Raw genomic sequence first — 21,277 nt, 5'->3', positions numbered from 1 at the left:
ATGTATTAAAGCCAGGCCTGAACTGTTCCTCCTGGGAGGCTTAAGGCTATTATTCCAAAGGCAAACAACAGTTCCTAAGCAGGTTTCGAAGTTAATTGTAAGCAAGCTGGGGTGCTGGGTGTTTTTTCCCCTACACAATGTCCCAGTATGTCACCAATGGAGGTGCCTGGTGCTACTGGGGCGCAAAATGATCCTGGGCATCCTGCCTTGTTTCAGGAACACCCTTGCTGGCCACAGTACAGCATCCATGCTTGTCTTTGTACTTTCTGGGCTTGGCTGGACCAGTCTGTGCCCCAGGCTGTGCTTTGAGCCCACACTGCCTACCCCAGTGCCAGGAGCAGTGACATGTGCACCAGCTGGACTTCTCTGACAGGGTCTGTAGACCAGCAGTTACTTCCCTAAATGACACACTTGGGTATCATGTCACGACAGCCTGCCCAGGGCACTGGCCAAGCCACCTACCGTGCTCTGCTTGGCATCACCATGCATCGCAGGGCAAGGCAGGAATGGCTGCGGCATCGTCCCCATCACCTCCAAGTGGCTGCGGAGGGAAGCCATAAGAAGCAGGCTGATGAGGTCAAGTGTAATTAAGCTCAGGCCTTGGTGATGTGACGCATGGACCCAGCTAGTCTCACTGATGGGCTGCTGTTGCTGGCTGCAGGGTGCACAATGACTGCAGGACTGCAGCCTTTCCAGGACTGTTTAGATCAGGGCGGATACAGGTTCCTCCCACTCCAGTGGTGCCTGAGTGAAGGCTGTCCTCTTGCAGCAGCCAGGGCTGCAGCCACCAGCAACAACCTGCAGCCCCAACCAACCAGTAATATAAAGCATCTGCTAAAACACTTTGCTGGCTAAAACAAATGGTATCATGGGTGAGGTAATGCAGAGCCACGGCACGAAGGGACACATTTAACATACACAGACAACTTCCTGGCTGTGTCTGTACAAAACTCCCATCGATTCTGCCAGGTTTTCTGAACAAGCCCCAGCTCCACTGGCTATCACTGTTCCTGTGACTGGGGGGAAGGAGAGGCACAAGCACCCTCCCTGCCGTACCTGAGCTTGCATCAGCCCATGAAGTGATGGCTGCCTCCCATCCATGTCCACCCATGATCCCTGTAGGGTGTCAGGGCTGGCTGCAAGACCCCTGGTGTGTGGGGGGTCTCTCCCCTCTGAGTGCCTGGCCTTGCATCTCCTCCACCTGCAGCTGGACCACAGGCTCAGAGAGATGCTTGTGTCCAAGGCTGTGGCTGCGGCAGGAGGATCTGCCTCTGGGCAGTCGGGGTAGCAAAAACAAGAAGGGAAAGTTGCAGAGTGCAACATAACAGAATAAAAGCAGCAAACATGATGCTCCCCTGGGATCCAGGCTTCCCTGACGGCGGAAAGAGATGTGTATTCATCCCTGCCTTCCATTTCCGTGCCACAGTTTGGGCCCTGGCACTTCTAAGGAGGTGGTGACTTCACCCCACCATCCCACACGGCTCTCCCATCACCGGCACAGGCTGTCCCATGGTGCAGCCCCCCACCACTGGCACTGCTGTTGGTGCAGATGACCCATCCCTGGAAGACACCTGTGGTTCTGATACTGGACCCAGTGGGACTTTGCTGCATGCCCCTGGGTTCTTGCTCACGTGAGGTGCCAGGAGGTGCTGCTGGCCTCTTGCACTTCTGGTCAGCAGGGCGAAGGCCCCTACGCCTGTACAGCCATAACCCCTCCAGCTGCTGACAGCCTTCACCACCCCAGCAGCATCCTGAGTGCAGCCATTAGCAAAACATTCCTATTTTCCATGCTCCAACCAAAGCTGCTGCAGGTCCTCATTTAACAAATTCATCTGAAAACACACATGAAACCTCCCCTGTCCCCGCGAGCATGCTCCCCTTGGCAGGCTAAACCTAACACGCTGCACCAGGTTATCATCACTTTCCTCTCCTTCTTGACAGCTCATTCACAATATTTATATTCAACCAAATCTGTGGCCACCACAAATGTTTATTTCCTTTCTCCCCAAGGGCTGTAGGTACCCAACGAGCACTTTCCACTGAGAGCCAAGGCCACGTATCAGTTCAGATGGGAAGAAAAGCTGAGGGCTGGTTTCAGGGTTTATCACTCCATTCCATTCATCACCCCTGATAAATATTTATAGATGCATTAGGACACTCAGCTCCTTCCACTAAAAATAACATTCCTAAGCACCAAAAAAAAAAAAAAAAAGAAAAAAATCGCCAGTGATTGGAACTGATCATGATGTTTTCTAAGCAGCCATGGAAGAAAAGCTCAGTGAGCATCAGCGAGCAGTCAGCTGCTAGCCTCAGACTTCACAACCTGGTTGTTTCTCTTAATTTAAACAAAACTGAACTGGACTCCTGAAAACAAATGTGGAAATGCTAATCTAAGCCTAGCAATGGCTGTCCCTGAATTCCCTGCCTGTAAAGGGAAATTTCTGTAACAGTCTGAACAGCAGCAGAGCCAGGAGTGCTGGGAGGCAGACGGTGCCTCCCTTCACCCGTGGTGTGCCCTGCCATTTCCTCCCGGGATGACATGTGGCATCGCCCATGATGGCAACCAGACATCCACACAGACAGTGTGATACTTTCAGAAGGTGGTTTTTGGAAGGCAGACCCCCCTCCATGTCACACGCAAGGCACCCCACAAGGCTCTACACCCATCATTTAATGCACAGCGAGGGGTAGAACTCAAGAGGAAATAACCGTTGTGCGACGCGATGATGACACCATTTGGGAGGAAATCAAAGAAGGTCAGTACACTTAGGAGCAGGGAGTATTGGCTTTCCTTTTGTCTTGTTCTTTTTTTTTTAAACCTCCCATAAATTGCTGAGTTTGATTATTGTTAGTAAACACATGGAGGAAAACAGTACATGCAATGACCTAAGAGGCAAGTGCCCACGGGGGAAGCCCTCTGGGTGGTTTGGAGAAAGCCGCTTTTGTCAGCAGGTGGTTGAGATCGGTCACAGTTGCACGATGGTAAATGTATCAGCTGAAACGTGCCACTTCCAAAGGATGGGGAGACGTCTCTCGACTGTAAGCGTGACCCTCCATGCCTGCATCACCAGAAACACACAACGTGCCATCAGCATCTGCAGAGCTCAGAGCTCCGGCCTGGTTTGGAGATCAGCTCCTGAACCTTCCGTATGGGGCTGCGCATCTTTGGGGCCACCCCGGGGAAGCTTAGAGCAGACCAAACCACCAAAGCCTGGTGGTCAGCAGGACACTGTGACCACCAAGTGTCCTGCTGACCCTGGGGCTCCTCACCTTGGACCCACGACAAGCCAGGAAACAGAGGAATCATGAGCCTCTGAGCCAATGACACCAGGACCACGGTGCTGTGGCTGATCCCAGCTCCTGCCAGCAAAGGCCCACTAGCCAACACACTTGACTTGCAAGGTAAGGTTGGTGCTGAGCATTTTCCCCCAAGGACAGCCAAGATCTGTTAATAGAAAGCCCCTGATGATGCTGCCCATCCCAGCCCCCTCCATCATCAGTGGGCAGCCAGAGCCGAAGGGTGGCTGGAGCCACCAGTGTGGCTTGGCCAGACACCACCACCACCACCACCACCACCAGGAAAGCTCAGGAGGACACACTACAGTTCTGGGCACCAGGAATGGGAACGCAAGGAACATGAAGAACCACCAAAGTTTAAAGGTTTTTTTTTTGTTTCACGGAATTTGTAATTCTGTCTGGAGAATAAAGAAACCTGAAAGTAGCTTCTCTCTCTTATTTGTTTGGTTGTCTTTAATTTAGCATTTAGCAGTGCCAGTCTTAGTGGTGTTGGAGGCACTGCTGGGCTTCTCAGGAAACAGGGAGCTTCCATCTCCAGATCAGTGGCTAAGGGGTGAGCAGGGTCAAAGCCATCCTTTTTTCCAAAGCCATTAGAATTAAAGGGACATTATGAAAAAGCCACACATGGTATAAACAGCTCTCCACTGCTGGCTTCCTCTCTAATGGTGTAATTTCACTCCTTCTTGAGTTACCAGATTGTTTCTCAGATGAGGGAGGACTTGAATTTCTAATGTAAAAACTATCAGAAAAACTCTCAAGTCACTTTCAGGTTATCTCTATCCACCGCTGAAATGGCAGGGAGGCAGAAAGGGCAAATTCCCTTCTTCCTCCTTTGCAAATTACCTTTAAAGGACAACTGTGGTGGTTTTATTATGCAAAATTGTTCTTTAGATCCATTCTGACTAGTTCATCTGTCTACTACCACCATGGGCTGAGCCGGTAAGTTAAAGACCAAAGACTGTTTTCCTGCATGGCTTCTATAATGAACAAACTTGCAGTGTGAAGGAAAAGGGGCTAGAAGGAAGGTTACCTATGACACCAGACCCCATCCCTTTCCTGCTAATGATGTGTGTGTCCTCAGTACACTTATCTGCCACGAGAACCCTCCTTCTTCCCACTGGGAATGGTGAAAGATGGGTATTGTGGCTATGGCAAATACCCACCGAGTGTGGAAACCTGATCGGGTGCCATCCTACAAGCTTTTCAGATGGGGAAGATAAAGATCGTAATCAAGTCCTTCAGAGGTATTGTCACCACAGGGCTCAGGCTTTCTCCTGTACTGCTATCTCATGCTCTCCAAACACCTGTTTGTCTATCCATCTGTTGTGCCTTATTATAACTTAAAGCACAGGCTCTTTGAGGGTAGAGATTGTATTTTTAGTACATCTGGATAGTGTCCATCACAATAGGGTTCTGTTTCCTCACTGGGGCCTCTCAGTATAGAAGCAATACTAATAAAACAGGAGATAATGCTGTTCTCACTGAAGTTAATGATGTTTTCCCACTGTCTGCAGAATTGGATCTTAACAAGGAAAAAACTCAACATCCTTTTGAATGGCTGTGGAATGATGGGCAGGCAGGGAACCTTCCTTCTGCAGAAAGAGAGATAAAGGACAAGGGCAGGAGGTGATCAGGGACCTACACACTGGGATGGTGTGTACAGAGCAGTGCTGCTGGAAATGGGAAGAAAAAAATCCACCCATCCTTACCTGAATTACTGTACATCCTGTGGTCGTCCACCTAACCTGCAACACAGGGAAAAAGCATGTTCAGAAAGCAGGTATTCTTATTTCCTATAAAATGAAAAATCTACACTCCCCATCTGTTGCTGCTCACTCTTCTCAGGATTGCAAACAGCTTCACATGCATTGGGATAAACGGCAAGCCCTCTGAAATATGAGGTAGGTAAGAAAGGGCTCCTGCTCTCACTAAATCCCAGAAATCCCAGCACCTCTGAGGTGAGCCCGAACCGCTGGGCATCACCTGGTCCAACCTCTCCCAAAGCAGGGTCAGCCACTGTGGGCTGCTCAGGACCTTGTCCCACCAGGTTTTGAGTATCTCTGAGAGTGAAGACCCTACAGCCTCTCTGGTCAACCTGTGCCGGAGTTCGACCAGCCTCATGGTAAGGAAGTATTTTCTGCGTTCAAGCTGAATTTCCTGTATTTCAATGTGTGCCCAATACTTCTCATCTTTTCACTGGGAACCACTAAGAAGACTCTGGCTTCATTTTCTTTACTCTTTCTCATCAGTTATTCACACACACTGATTTGATCCCAGCTTTCTTACCCTCTCCTTGTGTGACAGATGCTTTAACGCCTTAAGCACTGTCATAATCTTTCCCTGGATTCTCTCCAGTCCATGTCCTGCTTCTACTGGGGAGTCCAGCACTGGACTCAGCACCACACGGGTGGCCTCACCAGTGCTGAGCACATGGGAAAGATCTCCTCCATCAACTGGCAATCCTTTGCCAGACAAGGAAACCATTCGCCTTTGTCACATAAGGGCACACTGCTGCCTCAGGGCCAACTTGGAGTTCACCAGGACCCCAGGTTCTTCCCCATGGAGCTGTGTGCATTCACTTTCTTTAGCAGTGTGGCAGAGCAGATCTTCAGGCTCTTTTCTAGCAGTTTGGGGGTTATAAAATCCAAACAGCCAATACGTGAAAGGACCAGCTCATGGAGAGTCTCATTTCAGGTGATCCTGTCTTGGGTTCACCTACTGATCACCAACAGGAGCAGGCTGTCTTGGAGACAGGCAGCAGGACCATGGCACACAGTGACTGCAGGACATCCAATCTAGAATAATGTCTGGCACATGTGCAATGCATGGATACATAACGCCTGGTTTCAAGAAGGGGTAACACAAATTGAGCACTGAGGCTGGCAGAACCGCTGTGGGATGACATCTAATGTGACTGCATAGACAAGGCTTTGCCAGCTCCCGACTGTGCTCTTCTGTGCCTGGAAACCTTGTAGACTTCTTCTCTGGAGATGCTGCTTAATTTGTAATCCTAACCACAAAAGGCTCAGCCAACTTGGGAGTCTTCCCGAATGATTTCATCTTGCTAAAGCCAGACCACACCACTGCTATATCAAGTGTATGAACGCAAGCTTCTCCAGCAGGGAAGCAAGTTCTGAGGTGGATTAATTGGGACACAGAGAAATATGAAATACTTTGTGAAGAAACTTGTGGAGAAGCCCAGGGGCACTGCTGACCCTAGGAAACACATGCCAGCAGAGTCTGTGAGGACCAGCACCTCCCTTGTCTACACCAGTGCAGAGCTGGTGGATTACACGAGCTGCAAGTGATTTTTCTTCTTGCTCTTTCAGGATGGGAGGAAGTAACAGGCTCACGCACCAGCTAGGGAAAGTTTTGCTGAGATGGGGATGCACACAGAGTCGCTGTGCAAAGAATGAAGTTGGGGTGGGTAGAGGTTGCTGCTGGCCAGCCCCATCCAACCCCACGCACCTGGAGCACCCTGGCCCTAAGTCCCTGTAGATAACATGGGGCAGAGAATGGGTGCTTTCAGAATGTCATCTCCAACACAGACTGCACAAATCCCAGAGCCTGATGCCCCATTGACATGCATACTTCAGTGGCTGGAGGAGTTCCCATAGTGTGTGCACTCTGCAGGACGGCACTTTATGGATCGACCATTCCTTGATTCTTCTGCCAGATTTTTATCGCAGTAACTTTGTGACATGAAGAAATCACTTACTCTCTGGCAGAGATAGTATTTACATTCCACACAAAGGCTTTTGGACCAAACTCTGCTTTTGGTTACATGTCTCAGTAGTGTCCCCCTGTCGACTTCATTGCTGCTGCAATGAGTAACAGAACTGAATTTGTCTTACTAGGTCTCTGCTACTATACATCATATTGCAGCTCTTCAAAATCCCCTTTTCCCATGAAGATACAGTGTGCATTTGGAAAAAAGCAGAAGGGTCATCTGCTAAGCATCTAAAATATTTAAGCAAAGAGGAATGTTCTAGGGCAAAAAGGGTCCTGTGATTTAGAGCCAATGCTCTAAAAAATCCTGTTTTAGCTAAAATCAAACTTACTGACTGCACTTTTTCCTACAAACTTCTAATGTCTAATAGAGATGCACTTCAAACAAACTTATCACATCTAATACTGATGGACAAACCATCAGCAAGCAGAGCATTTCCAAACACCTGACTGCTTTGCACAACTCACTGGACACGAAAACTTAGGAAAATGAGCTGGCGAGAAATGCGAGCCCCGCAGCTTCAACCTAGCCAGAAGGAAAATGTGCGTACAACAGGAAAAAGGATAAAGTTCCAGTTTGTTGATGCTGAAATTAGGTTTTGGCTCCAGTGAGACAAATGCTTGGGCTGATCCAAACCTGTCTGAGTCTGCTTCTTGTGCTTTGGTTTAAAACATAAGAAAGCAAAAGATGAGACCCCTGAGCAAGATCTGCTCCTGAGGAAGGGCCTGGGAGGCGCTTTGGTGTTGGCTTGTGGAGTGCGACACGAGGAGCAGATCTCCTGCAGACCCCTCCAACTCAACCGTACGCTGCACGGTTGTTTGCAAGTCTCGCTCCACGCCTGTGATGATAACTTCCAGCCCCGGGAATAACTCTGCTAGCATGTGTCATGGTTCATTCACACCAAAGGAAGATGTGGTCTGGGGAGGATTAGTATGCAGACCTGCAATCCAGGGATAGCAGAGATGAAAGAGACCTCCTGTGAAACGGCACTCCTCCGACAGGGCTGCCTACACAGGATTACCATCAGCAGAGTAATTCTGAACATTTGTCCAGCCAAGGTCACAGGAGGCAGTGGCTCAGCAGATGATGGCTCCACTGCTCAGGACCTTCACTGGTCACTATCCCATGCCTTGTTTTTTTCTAATACATTCATATGAACTGGATTTCTTGCAGCACTCGGAGCAACTCCTCCTCCTCTGACACATTTCTGTGCATGACCTTTGCTGAAAGAAAAACATTCTTGAAAGCTGAATACACATGCTGAAGGAAGCCTGGCCATGATGTCACCTCAAGTCATGGCAGATGTTGGAGAGAACAGCACGGTGATGACCAGACCAGACAAACAGACCTGTGCTGTGTCTGCAGGTGGTGTAGCAGCAACACAGGCTGCTTCCACCTGGAGCCACCCGCGTGCAGAGCCTTCTCCTGAGACTCCAAATGGAGATGGCAAACTGGGCTCCTGTAGAAGAGCAAGTCAGAAAATGTTTTACAGTTTAGAGGCTGTAGTTTGTCCCCTTACCTCGGTCCTTTCCATTCTGCATTTTTTCTCTTTCTTCTTCATCTTCTTCCTCTGCTTCAAAAAAGTGAAAACAAAAATAAAAGCAGACATGAGACAAGGAAGTGAGGGAATAGATGCTGGGGGGGCTTTTCTGTGGCAAGGCAGAACTGGCTTTTCACGGATAGGTGACATTGGAGGGGAAGGAGTGTCCAGGTTCCTAAGGAGAACCTAGGTGGAGAACCCATCATCATCCTTCCTGTGGCATGATATCTGCTCACTGCTGGTGGCAAAACAGTTCCCACACCATCCTGATCAGAGGATTGCAGAGTGCTAGCTGGAAGCAGTGCCTACATTGTCCAGAAGAATGGACTACTAGTGGACTACTACTTTGCCCCGGCAGTACTGGGACCAAAGTCCCTTGTGCACTATTACTTCAGCGCTGTAAGCAATGAAGAACTGCACAATATACACAGAGGGAAGGAAGACACAACTTTCATGCTGAGGTCAAATCTAAGGTAGAAATATAACGGTTTGGTGTGGTGAAAAGCTTGGAGGGTCCCTCCTGGTGCTGCAGGTGCCTATGCAAGGTGTTCAGTGATGCCAATGCTGACATGGGAGCAAAGCCACAAAACTGGGGACAGGCTGTGCCTAGAGAGACCAGTGCTTGTTCTGTTCCTGAGAGCTGGTGATTCACTGTATTTAACTCTGATTAAGTTGAAGAGAGTTTATGACCAGGCTTGTATTTATGGAGCAGAGAGTGGGAGCAGAAGGTCACATTCTTCTGCAGATGATGGCTTGTATCTCTCTGCACAACATTTCAATGAGACCTGTGTAAACAGGTAACATTTATGAGCAGTGGTATCACTTCTGCCTACTTCACATGCTGCTGAGAGCAATGAAAGGTACAGTTTGAAAACCTGAAGCATTCTGAATTGATTTGATCAAAGAGGATCTTACAGACATTTGCTCTCTTTGTTGCTTTAACAGCAGGATCGATGAGACATCCAGGAGTCACACTCAGTGCCTGCTAATTGATGGCTACAGATGAGTCCTTAGTGCCAGTGCAGAAGAGATCACTGACGAAACCAAAACATTTTTAATCACAAGAGTCACGACCTGAAGCAAAATAGCTGCTTTGGGTCCTGAACCTGCCTTCTGTTGGGCAGCCTGACAGGGGAGGGCTGAGCCATCCAGCAGCATCATGCCTGGTCCCTGGAGATCATCCCTGCATGTCTTTTTAAGCTCAGTTGGTGTAAAAGTGATGCCAGTGTTCCTTAGGTAGCACCAGGAGCATCAGGCTTTTGGTGCAGGAGGAGATGGCTGGGAGCACAACCAGAGCATCTATGGAAGCCCATCTAGGAAGGGGTAACCCCAAGCAGTGTTTCCCTTCCAAAAGAATCTGTTTTCCGAGCTTGTGCAAAGGCAGGGAGAAGCAAACAGAGGTGTGGGTGGTGCACACACCAGTGTCTCACAGAACCCTCAGAGCACAATGCCTGCAGCTATATTGGGTGAGCCTGGGGCTGGAGGAGGTGTCTATTCTCACAGCTTACCTCCGGGACAATATGTGTTAAATCCCACCGACTCTCATCAGCTGAGGATAACTCATGCTTTTCCTAATTTACACAAATGAAATGATTTCAGAGACTTTCAAGGGAGCCTTCTTCAGTATCTGCATATCCTCAAGTAGGAGACTGTAATTAATTCCATTTTCACTCCCTTGTGAACCGTAACTGCCTTGCACGATCCCTGACAAGCCTGAAAGGGCTGTCAGTAATGCAAACCTGGGCTGTTTGCCTTTGCCAAGCTGCCAGGGATCTCAGAGGAGGGCAGGAGAGCTGTGGGTCCAGCCAACCTTTCACCTCTGTTACCAGCCACCCAGGGCCAGAGCCTGAGCTCAGCCACACCGCTGCAAATGTGCTCTTCTGTTAAAAGCAAAGAATAAATTACTGCAGACATCTGTTTTGGGCAGCGGGTTTGTTCACTGGGTTCCAGCCTAGAGGGAGGAGAGCTGTGTGCATCTTGAGCATGGTGATTTATTGAAGAAATACATGGCCCTTCACTGCAATGGCACCAGTGATATTGCTGTCATACATGAAAGACTTTATTAACTCACAGCTGCCTTTGCAGCTAAGACACAGGATTTAGACTGGGTGAATTTACGGCTTAGCAGTAAAATATCAACCCGATTTATAACTGTGAGTTCTTCATTAAGGGCAGTGGGAACAAAAAGCCTAACTGGTTTTAACATGGAGTTTGATAAGTTTATGAAGGGGATTATGTGATGCCACTACCGGATACAGCAATGGGCTGGGGGAGGCGTGAAACAGAAACCGCGAGGTTCAGGCTGAATACAGAATGCTTTATTTCTCCCTTAAAAGAGAGGGCAGCCCACAGACAAGCTGCTGGAATAGTAGATGATCACAAACGCCATTGCTGACAAGGCTCGAGAGCCACAGGATGCATCCTTGGGCTACAGCAGGAGCTGCTCCCATCCCATCAAGGTGTTCACTGGCACAGTAAAAGCGAACAAAGAAAATAATAATCTTTTTTTTCACACTGCTATTTAATCCTCATGTACCTTTTCTGTATGTTTGCAATTATGGCCTCTAATGGGCATTCGTTGTAGAGGAGTTTCACCTGCTGCTCAAGCATTGCCATCACTAAGCAATAGTTTAGGGAGACTCACTCAAAAATTCTGCCCTGGCTTATGACTTGCTGTCTGGTGCTGTTAAGGAGCTCTGGCTTCCAGAAGTGGGACAGGGAAGTGGCACTTCTGCCTAATGAGTGGTCTGGGACTTGCCTGCAGGGTACACTGGAAAAGCTGCTCAGTGCTGCTACACAGGCATGGATCAATATGCACAGCAGAATGGGAGCTAGATACAAGTCTGCTTCATGAATCACCAACGGTGTCACCAGCCAGGTTGGTATCCAGAGTATTGCCTTAACTATCAGCGATAAAATCAGTGGACAGCCTGTTCAGGAGGTACTTGGCATTCTCAACGATGTCAGCTACAAAAGTGATGTTTTATCACTCAAAAAATGAAACCGTATCCTCCCATGATGCTTTAAATAGTTTTTGTAAAGAATAAATCTTGAGGCAATCTCAATCTCCAGCCTGTGGCTTCAAGCTCTTGTTCTCCTGCTGTGCGCGTGTGCCGCTAAATTGACTCTTACCTGAATGAAGTTCCTTCACCAGAGATGACATGGTGTTGGTGATGGAATCGGCCGCTACCAGCAGGTCGTTGCGGAGGTTCCTCCTCGTACCTGGGAGCAGACAAACAGCAGGAATTACACGTGCCCCTCTGACACTGCCCAACCTCCTCATGACACAGTGCTTGGCCACGTGTCCCTCACTGGTCCTCACCAGGGTCCCCCCTGCAGGACAGCTTGGTGTGCTGGTGTATGGCAGCACCCTGTCAAAGTAGCTCCTCTTAGTGAAGGATGGGGACCTGCTCTGGAACCAGTTCTGCTTGTCTGCCTGATCACCTCTTTGGCTAATTAGCTATCACACCACTCTTCTTGACAAGGACAGTGCTCGTATGACAGCTCAAGGGCAGATGCTTCTCTCCCCAGGACAGGAGTTGCTGGGTGCTGGCCGTGACACAGCTCATCCATGCTCCTCATTTGTGCAGTCGTTATCACTGCTGGCTTCTCTGGTGCAATCAATATCACTGAGGTCTGAGCAGAATAAAAGATAACCGAATTCTTGCTCTCCTCTTGCACTGATGGAGGAAGCAGTCTTCTTCCTCGGTGTGCCACACAGCCAGGGGATGGGCACTTAGCTGTCCCTCATGGTGACATTGACCTGCCTGTTTACTGTCTGAAAACCTGTCTTGTGCGAGGCTCTGTTTGAGGGATGCCATTAGCACCCTGAACATCTGCCACAGCTCTGCCAGAACGACAGGGACCAGCAAGGGGCCACAATCTGCAAAGGAATTGTCACACTGGCTGCTGCCTGTAAAAGAGATGAGCAAGCTGCCATGTGTCGGGGATGATGCTTATTGCCTCTTGCTTGATGCTGGGAAGATAATGATCTTCTCAGCCATCTATTCTGGTTCCCTGTGCTGGTCCCTCTGGCAAAAACATCCATATTCTTGCAGCAGAGCATCTTGCCGGTCACGGCCCAATTTTGTAGAGCCCCAACGCCTGCAGCCGCTGCAGACGTCACTCCTTGTCCTCGCCGAGCCTCCTTTCCTCTGGCACCCTTTTTTGCGCTGCGCTGTTTCAGTTTTATTTGGAGGTTTTGAAGGTGTGGGGTCACGTTTTCTGCCCCGGCAGGTGGTCTGTAGCCGCAGTTTCTCAGGTTGCGGCGCTGATGGCCCCGAGCTGAGCCTTTGCTGGGAGCAGGTTCCTGTAACGGTGTGTTGGCCCCATCTCAGCCTTTCCCATGCTTTTAACTGCTCACAGAAAATGGCTTCAAGCAGGCTGTTATCCCACCAGATGTCCGCCCTGGTGCAGCCTCCAGGAGCACCACTTTGATGCTGAGTGCCTGATCATGCTCTAAGATCTCGGAGCTTGAGATCCCGTCCTGTCATTTGCTCCAGTGAGGGCATGAAGACAACACGTGTGGGATTGCCAGACATGTGATGTGACATTCTGCAGCTGTACTCAACTGCAATAATGACAACTGTACATTACACATTTACTTTCGTTTGAAGTCAGACATCTCTCATTCCAGACATGCCGCTTTAATCTTCCAAATGGGGTGCTGGCTTTTACTCCATCCTTGGCTGGGGGGTGTCCAAGTACCTACTCCTACATTTTGCCTGTGGAGTTTAGTGCTGTTTGAGCGCTGCTAGAGCATGCTACTGAGATTACGTGCTTTCTATCGGCAGCTTTCCCTCCAGGTTAGGCTGCCAACTGACCGGCATCATGCCCAACCCAGCATCAAGGCACTGGGTCTTCTTGTGCATGTGCAAACAGCATGCAATACCTGGGAAAAAAAGCAGATTTTGGCCAACAAGTCTGGGACCTGTGATACAGGGGACTCCTCTGCATCTCTTATACAATGGAGGCCTCTTTATCCAGGTCTCCAGATGTTCAGAGTTCTGTCACTGTATGGGACAGGGAAACAGGGAAGCACGGCCGCCATCCTACCTGAGGTTACTTTTGGGAGTGAAAGGCTGTAAAATTCCAGCCTGTCTCCCCTGTGAAAGAGATGAGTAATGTTAATGAGCTCGTTTGGGCATCTACGTGCAGAAGCCACCCAAAGGCCTCCTGGCTGGTGGCATTAAATTATTTATTATATACAAACACAGAAATTTTATCCTGTTTCCTGTGTTCTCCACTTGCCTTGAATTTGCCTGATTTTGCATGATTAATATGAAATAGCACTAATTGCACAGATTGCCTTTCCGGAAGGATCATTCCAGGAAACTTATTAAGGAGTCTGCTGACCATTTTTTCTTGCAAGAGTTGTTCTAGTAGTCGGATAAGCCACTACTGCAGTTATCACATGAGGAACTTCCATCTTTCTGCTGGTGGTGGTGGATCCTATTTGCCTCTGTGAAATCCTGAGGGATGTTTTCTTCTTCTTCAAGATGATAAAGGGCAGCATTAGTTTTCTAATTAGATGATGGCCTCTGTATCAGTGTATTTCAACTGGAATGCCATCAAGGCATTCTATTCTCATACTGTATTACTGCATTCTTCCTCTGGCCAAGTGGAAGATTGAGAGATCACCTATGGAGGAAACTTATCTAATCTTAAGACTCTATCATAAAATCATAGGATCACAGAGTAGTTTGGGTTGGAAATGACCTTAAAGATCATCTAATTCCAACCCCCTGCCACAGCAGGCAAACCTTCCACCAGGTTGCTCCAAGCCCCATCCAGCCTGGCATTGAACCCTTCCAGGGATGGAGCATGATCAAGATCACTGGGATTCAACTCTTTAAAGGTTTCCTTCTCTAAACCTTCCTGCATTGATGGAGAAGCTCACAGAAGACTTGGCATCCCTGCCCATTCCTAGGTCACAGCAGCAAGAGGTGGAACAGCGCTGGCATCTTCCCTCCCTTTTCCTCCTCACTCCATAGTGACATTTTATAAGAATCTGGTGGATATGTGAAAGTTAGCAAAAAGAATTTAAATGTTTTTGTTACCCCCCCACCCCAATACCTGTACTGCAGGCATTGCCTATAGGTGTTTTGCTTCTGGGGAGCCATCACCACCACCGATACCAAGCTGTTGTGATGCAGCTGCCGCACAAGTCCTTAGCCCAACCCAGAATAGTTTTTTACACCACCTGGTTCATTGCAACACACGTTTGCAATGCTGTCAGGTGTTAAAAAAACCTAGAAAAAAACAAGTTTTCACTTTGGGCAATATTAACAGGTCCTGACAAAGACTATCCCGTTCTGAACCAGTCATTCAGGTGAAAGGCATGAATGAGCCCTTGATTAATTACATCAGTTTCTACTGAAGCCAGGAGTTTGAGGAAGACACCTCTGGTGATTGTAAACTGTGCAGAAGGAAGTTTGCTTTGTCATGGCTTTTGCCAGGTTCTTCAAAAAAAAAAACCACAGATGGATTGAGAGCAAATTTGGATGCCAAAGCAATACTGTAAAGTGAAAAATGATCAAGTAGGACAGTGACTGTACTACTATAATCATGTGCTCATTACTCCTAGCAGCAGAAAGAAGATCAATTCATCTCTTTGTGCTTTCCTAATTAAAAAAGAAAAGGGGAAAATGATGAGACAGATAGACCAGATTTTCCCAGTAACTGGTAGGACTCATTGCGCTGCTGTTCCACTTCACTCAGCCTGGAAAAAGAAAGCCAATCTGCAAAGGAGGGAAGGAGAGGCAGCTGCCAAAGAAATCAGTTGAGAGCTCTCGGCTGTAACCATCAAACTTGTTGTAGAGATGAAGAGGAGGCGACTGGACCACCCACAGCAACAGATGGAGTGTTGTGCCTCTGGTATTTGGCATCTTGCCTCCCTGGAAATGCCTGCTTCTGCTGTCGGTTCTGGAAGTGTTTAGAGATGAGGAGCTTGCTCCTATCAATGGGATCATAAAAGACATATCTTCTCACAGTTGAGTTGTAGATGCTTAGTGTTTTCTGACTGGATGTTCTCCATCACCTGGCTCTGGAGAACAAATATCAGCCTTTCCCCATACTGAGTATGCTTGCAGTCCTCACTTGGCATCACATGCCAACTATAAGTATTCACTGATACTTCCTACTCCTCTGCTACCATTTTGTAGTCTCTTTCCCCACCTTCTTCTGGCAGCAGCTCATTTAGGCAAGGAAGAAGATTGTTCTAGAAGGATACATCCAATGAGCAGCTGATAAATGCAAATTTTTATTTAAAATATGTTTGGTTTTGAAATATATCATCAGTTTTGGTAAGTTTGTTTTCATGTTTGTTTGTTTTGAAAGGAGACTGTCCATCTGACAAAGGTATTTGACACTAATATTCACGATCTTCCCTACCCAGAATGAGAAAACACCACCTCTAGTTTTGAGACTCCATATGATAAAACTTGTCATTTTTTAAAGAACTAAACAACCTGACCTCTGCAACAAGGCAAGGGCTCTTCTTGACTGCAAAGGACTGACACACAAGAGAGGCTGCAGTGCCCTGGCACTAGAGGCTCTAAGATGTCCAATATCCAGTGGCATTTCTCATGGAGTACCAAGAGGTCCATATGAAGGGTTGCTGCTTGCCGGTTGTTTCTGCCCACAAACAGCTGAAGTCCTAGCCAGACCATTAGTGGAAGGTGTATTTTCTGTCCTTCTTTTATTGTCAATCAGAAGAATATAATATATGAGTGGATGTCCATCTCCAGAAATGTGGATCATGTTCAGAAACAATCTCCACGTCTGTCGGAGGAGAGACCAAGTCCTGCTGCTGTTCTCACAGCTGTAGATCCTGGGATGCTTCTGGAATAGTAAAGATGAAGAACTTTGGACCAATGTGGGTAAAAGCAAGAAAAGAGCACAGAAAACCCACGAGTCACCACTCCTGAGAAATACTGAAAACTGGCATCTGTTCCTACTGGGAATCGCTTCCTTCACCACAAGCAGAGTTGCAGTAGCTAGGACTGAAGAATCACTGATTTCCCCCTCTGCAGTGAGAAGGTCCCTGAAGATAAAAAAATATTTGCCAAGTTCCTTGACACCAGACTGACAGTTGTGTCTTTGCTTGCTGCCTTCCCACATCATCAGGCAGCCAAGTCTCCAGTATTTGAGGAAGAGGCAGTGGCCTGCATTGAGCTGAACAACTTTCCATTTCATCTGCTTGTCTTCTTGGAGGCTTTCTCGAGCTCACAATGGCTTTGACATGGGAAAGTTGGACTTTTTTGAAACGTAAACGCGTGACTGTAAAACTTTTCTTTTTTAAAAGCAACAGCAGCTAAGTATAAACTCACACTACCTACAGAAGTTGGGGGATAAAAATACGTATGTCAACTGCTGCCCTGCTTTTCTTCAAAGCACAATAAGCTGTATTATTCCCAAATGGACAGCTTACCCATTTGATCCAACCATACTGATTTCACTGAAGAAACGGAGGACAAGGCGGACAGAGAGGAATGCAGCTGAAGCTATCTGGTAATTAGATTTCTTATGTCTACTTTTGGGGCAGTTGGCAGCAGTGAGTTTAGGCCAGAAAGTGGTATTTTTTGCAAATGCACAGGGGAGTAACATGTAGAAAAGTGCAAAAGAAGGAACTCCAATGGTTGGAGCAAGAAGAATGTTGCTGTCCTGTGTGTCCTTCTGCTTCTTCATCATGGTCTTCCCATCTTCTTCTCCTATTGTTCTTTCCCTTTCCCTGTTCTCTTGACCTCTCCTCTCCTCTCCTCTCCTCCCCTCCCTTCTCCCCTCCCCTCCCTTCTCCCCTCCTCTCCCCTCTCCTCTCCTCTTTCCTCCATTTCTCAGGTTTAGCACTTTACATTTTTTTTCTTCTCCCCACAGGGCTGCTGCATGTCTGTGTCTCTAGCAGAGCACATGAGCCATTCTGCAGATGTGCACGCCAGCCAAGTGCTCCGTTAGGAACAGCCTTCACCACATTGTGCTGCAAAATTTCATCTCCCTTTCTGCCCCATAACCAGCAGAGAGGTGGGCAGCTGTTAGCTAAATAATCTGAATAAGAGAGCTGTTTGTTTTCCTACTTTCAGTCATTAAAGTGCTTTTTCTGTCTTGCAAATCATAGCACAGTTCAACCACCACATTTGAAAATATGACCAGTTTTTAATGTCTGTTAGATTACTTGTGGAAGTAACTTTCTGGGGTGGAAGATCCCTTCCCCTGAGGGAAGATCATCATCACAGAAATAATTTCATTAAGTTGTAAAGATTAAAAATGTGCCCCCAATTTCTTTGATCTAGAGTGCACGAAAGGGGATCGTAATTATTGTCTCAGTATCAGTGAGTTAGGCTTTTGTTACACATAGAATTATCACAGAATAGTTTGTTTTGGAAGGGACCTTAAAGCTCATCCAGTTCCAACCCCCTGCCATGGGCAGGGACACCTTCCACTAGACCAGGTTGCTCCAAGCCCCATCCAACCTTGCCCTGAACACTGCCAGGGATGGGGCAGCCACAGCTTCTGTTGGCAACCTGTGCCAGGGCCTCACCACCCTCACAGGGAAAAACTTCCTTGTATCAGTCTGAATGTCCCCTCTTTTACATGACGATGCAGTATTAACACCAGATGTGGTTCCGTTCTGTGTGATATTCACCTTGTGTGAAAGCTTCCTGCACATCTCCCCCGACTCCAGTGAGTGAGTCCTGCGGGACGTGAGTTGGGGTAGAGCCGGCGGAGGTGGATCTGACGGGCATGGGCATGGGGCGGCTGGCTCCATGGGTGGGTGAGGACTGTGCCGAGCCTGCTGCTTGCGCCTGCACAGGAGACACGAGACACAGTTTCCAAATTTTCAACTTTTTTTTTTGGTGAATATCTAAAAATAATTCTGAAAAAAAAAAGGAAAAGAAATGCATAAGGAAAGACGCTTCACCAAAACATGCTCAGCTTGAGCAACGTGATACATGAACAGTAGCTGTTGTGGGAGGACCCCATGATGGTGGCATGCTGGGCACAGTGTGTCACGCATTGGCTACACATGGCACTCACAGCTCTGCTGCTCTGGTGCAGGATTTCACCCAGTCTTCCTTGCCATATGATTACTGTGTCACTGGTCAACTGTCAAGTTGGAAAAAATCCTGGGATGGCACTGGGTGACCTTTTCATTCCTGTGCTCCAGAGGGACCCATCATCGCTTGGCATCTCCTCATCCTTCCCACAGGCAGCAGTGAGGAAACCCCCAGAGCTCCACGGTGTCACCGAGGCTCTGCAGAAGGTCCATTCCCTTTGTTACTTTATTTTTATATATTTTATAGATTCTTATTTATTACTAAAATAGTGATTTTTAAATTTTTGATTTTACATTTTCTTCCCACCAAACCTACCCGTCTCTGCAGTGCTGCTCCAAGAGCCTTGTGAGCAGCTTGTGCTGTTGCCTTCCTTCATAAGGCTTCTTGTGCTCCCCTGCAGCTCTTCATGGATGGCAAGTGACAGCCCCAAGGGTCTCTCAGGTACTGCCTACTTACCCAAAGTCTGGTGCACTTCATAGTAAATCGCAACTAAATTAAGAATATTTTTTTCCTGCAGTTTGAATGCTCAGAGAAAACTGTTGTAATCATTCAGGCACAACTCCCACTGGCTTCAAAGAAGATGATGTCCCAGTGAAGCTTCCAGAGCACAACCTGAGGTTTGGCATGGGAAGGACGAGCAGGGAAAGGAGAGGGACTGATGGATGTATGAGGAGATAAATATAGGAGCCTACTGACATGCACTTACTGGCTCCATGTTTTCAAAGAAATAATGTCAGTTAAGTACTTGGCATGTGGTGTCAGCAGGAGAGTGAGCAAGGAGGCACTCACCACTGAGGCACCTCGCTGGGTGTTTAAGGACCTTTGCAGAGAGCTTGGTGCCTCATCTGCCTCCTCTGGCTGTTCATGCACAGCCAGGATGGACCCCTTGCGCTGGGAACCTCTCCAGCACTCACCTCACTGCCCAGGAGCAATGCATCACCCTTCCCCAAGCGTTGGCCATTATTTACAAGTGCTTTGAATGCACACAGTACTACTTTAGTGTTGATAATCTGGTTGTTCTCTGCAGCCACTCGTGTCTGTCAACAATCTCTGAGCCCTCTTGCTCAACTGCAAAGCTATTAGTGATCAGTTTTGTCTGGCTTTGCCAGCAAGGGTTTATGATCTGTGACTGTGTTTATGTTTAAGCACGGTCCCTATGCTGCCGTTGATTAAAGGAGAGCTACTCATAAATAATTACATGCTAAGGGCATTAAAACCGTACAACCCCTCTGAGCAAATACCTGGTTTGTTTGTGCCGTGTGGTTTTCGTCTTTTTTTAAGCCTGTTCATTGTTTGCTCCCTTTGACGTGCATCAGTTATAGGGGCAACTCAGCTGGCACAGCAGCGATGCACAACGCTGACTCTGACAGCACCCCGTGTGATGGTGACTAGGCCAGCAAACTGCAACGATGACACTGCCAGCACCCGTGCAATGGTGACACCTCCAGCACCCTGTGTAACTGTGAGGGGGCCAGCACCCAGTGTAATGGTGACACAGCCGCCACCCTGCTCAATGGTGGCACCGACAACACTCAATGCAATGGTGACAATGCCAGTACCCTGCGCAAGGGTTACACTGCCAACATCCTGCGCAATGGTGACATCACCAGCACCCTGTGTAATGGTGACACCGCCAGCACCTTGGGTAATGGTGATGCTGCCAGTACCCAATGCACGGTGACGTTACCCGCACCCTGTGCAACGGTGACACTGCCAGCATCCTGCACAGTCGATCCTTGTGCTGCTGCTGCAAGGCACAGCATCTATCACCAGCACATCTTTCCCATCCTCACATTGAGTGCTGCCCTGCTGCAAGGCCCTGCTTCCCATGGGAGCACCAAGGAACAGGACGCTATTTGGGACCATGTGGGGATGGCTGCAGCTTCACTAATCCCTGCCAGCCCAGAGTTGATATTCTTATTAACATGAAAACCTGTCATGTGTAAAATTGTCTTTTTGAAACTGCATTAATAATAGGGGGATTAAAAGAAGTGAGTAAAATGTGGCAGGGGTGTCTGTAGGGGGGAGGGCTGCAGGAGAGAAACGGCATATTTTGAAGGTACAATCATTAGAAAATGCACGTAACACACCAGCAACTTCACTTCCCTGAAACCTCAAATAAAACTTCAAGAAGTGACCTGAAAGTGCACAGAAATAGGCAGCAGTGTCTAAATTTGTATCAATTCGTAGCAAAACCCTGACCATCGCTTTGTGCTCCCCATTCAGCGCCTGAGACAGCATGGCAGAATTGTTCCCATGGCTTTGGCTTGGAGGAACTGGCTCATTCCCTCCTCCACCCAGACTGAACTGAACCTCAGACTTGGCAGCTGTTCAGACAAGCAAAACCAGCCCATGCGTACCTTAAAACTGAAAACCAGGAGAAACCCATCGCTAACAAACACCCACATTGGAGGCAAGAGGATGGTGAGCAAGAGCTCCCCTTTCCCCAGGAGGCAGCCAGAGGAGGGTGTGGGAATATTTTATGTTTTGAAGCTTGTTCCCCAGGTTACACCTTGTATTGTGGGACCTGGGCACATGCTGCTGTTAATCACCAGAGACCTCCTGATGGTGGCAGGTGTGACAGGGATGACAAATGATAAACCACCTAGAGATTTTGTTATTTGTTACAGCAAGTGTTCAGTTAATTGAGTAAGACCT

General features: G+C 48.0%; 1 protein-coding gene across 11 annotated transcripts in view; it reads right to left on the bottom strand.

Annotated features, from left to right (window-relative positions):
* Positions 1-1,972: 1,972 nt before the first annotated feature.
* The window catches only part of DTNB (dystrobrevin beta), a 197,085-nt gene continuing 177,780 nt past the window's right edge, over positions 1,973-21,277 (bottom strand). For 8 of the 11 annotated variants that reach the window (XM_057396792.1, XM_057396798.1, XM_057396800.1 and 5 more), the window contains 5 exons: positions 18,208-18,367; positions 11,700-11,789; positions 8,547-8,600; positions 5,007-5,042; positions 1,973-3,059 (listed from right to left, as the gene is read on the bottom strand). In XM_057396792.1, coding sequence (XP_057252775.1) covers positions 5,038-5,042; positions 8,547-8,600; positions 11,700-11,789; positions 18,208-18,367 — 309 coding nt within the window. In that variant the 3' untranslated portion in view covers positions 1,973-3,059; positions 5,007-5,037. Of the gene's footprint in view, positions 3,060-5,006; positions 5,043-8,546; positions 8,601-10,870; positions 11,034-11,693; positions 11,790-18,207; positions 18,368-21,277 lie in introns of those variants that run through there. The other 3 variants (XM_057396797.1, XM_057396795.1, XM_057396799.1) reach the window with 3 other exon arrangements.

Source organism: Pezoporus wallicus, unplaced genomic scaffold (genome assembly GCF_028554395.1).
Source record: "Pezoporus wallicus isolate ANWC-B61680 ecotype Strahan unplaced genomic scaffold, APGP_CSIRO_Pwel_v1 contig_7265, whole genome shotgun sequence".
NCBI lineage: Eukaryota > Metazoa > Chordata > Aves > Psittaciformes > Psittacidae > Pezoporus > Pezoporus wallicus.
This window is presented reverse-complemented; position numbering and strand designations above follow the sequence as displayed.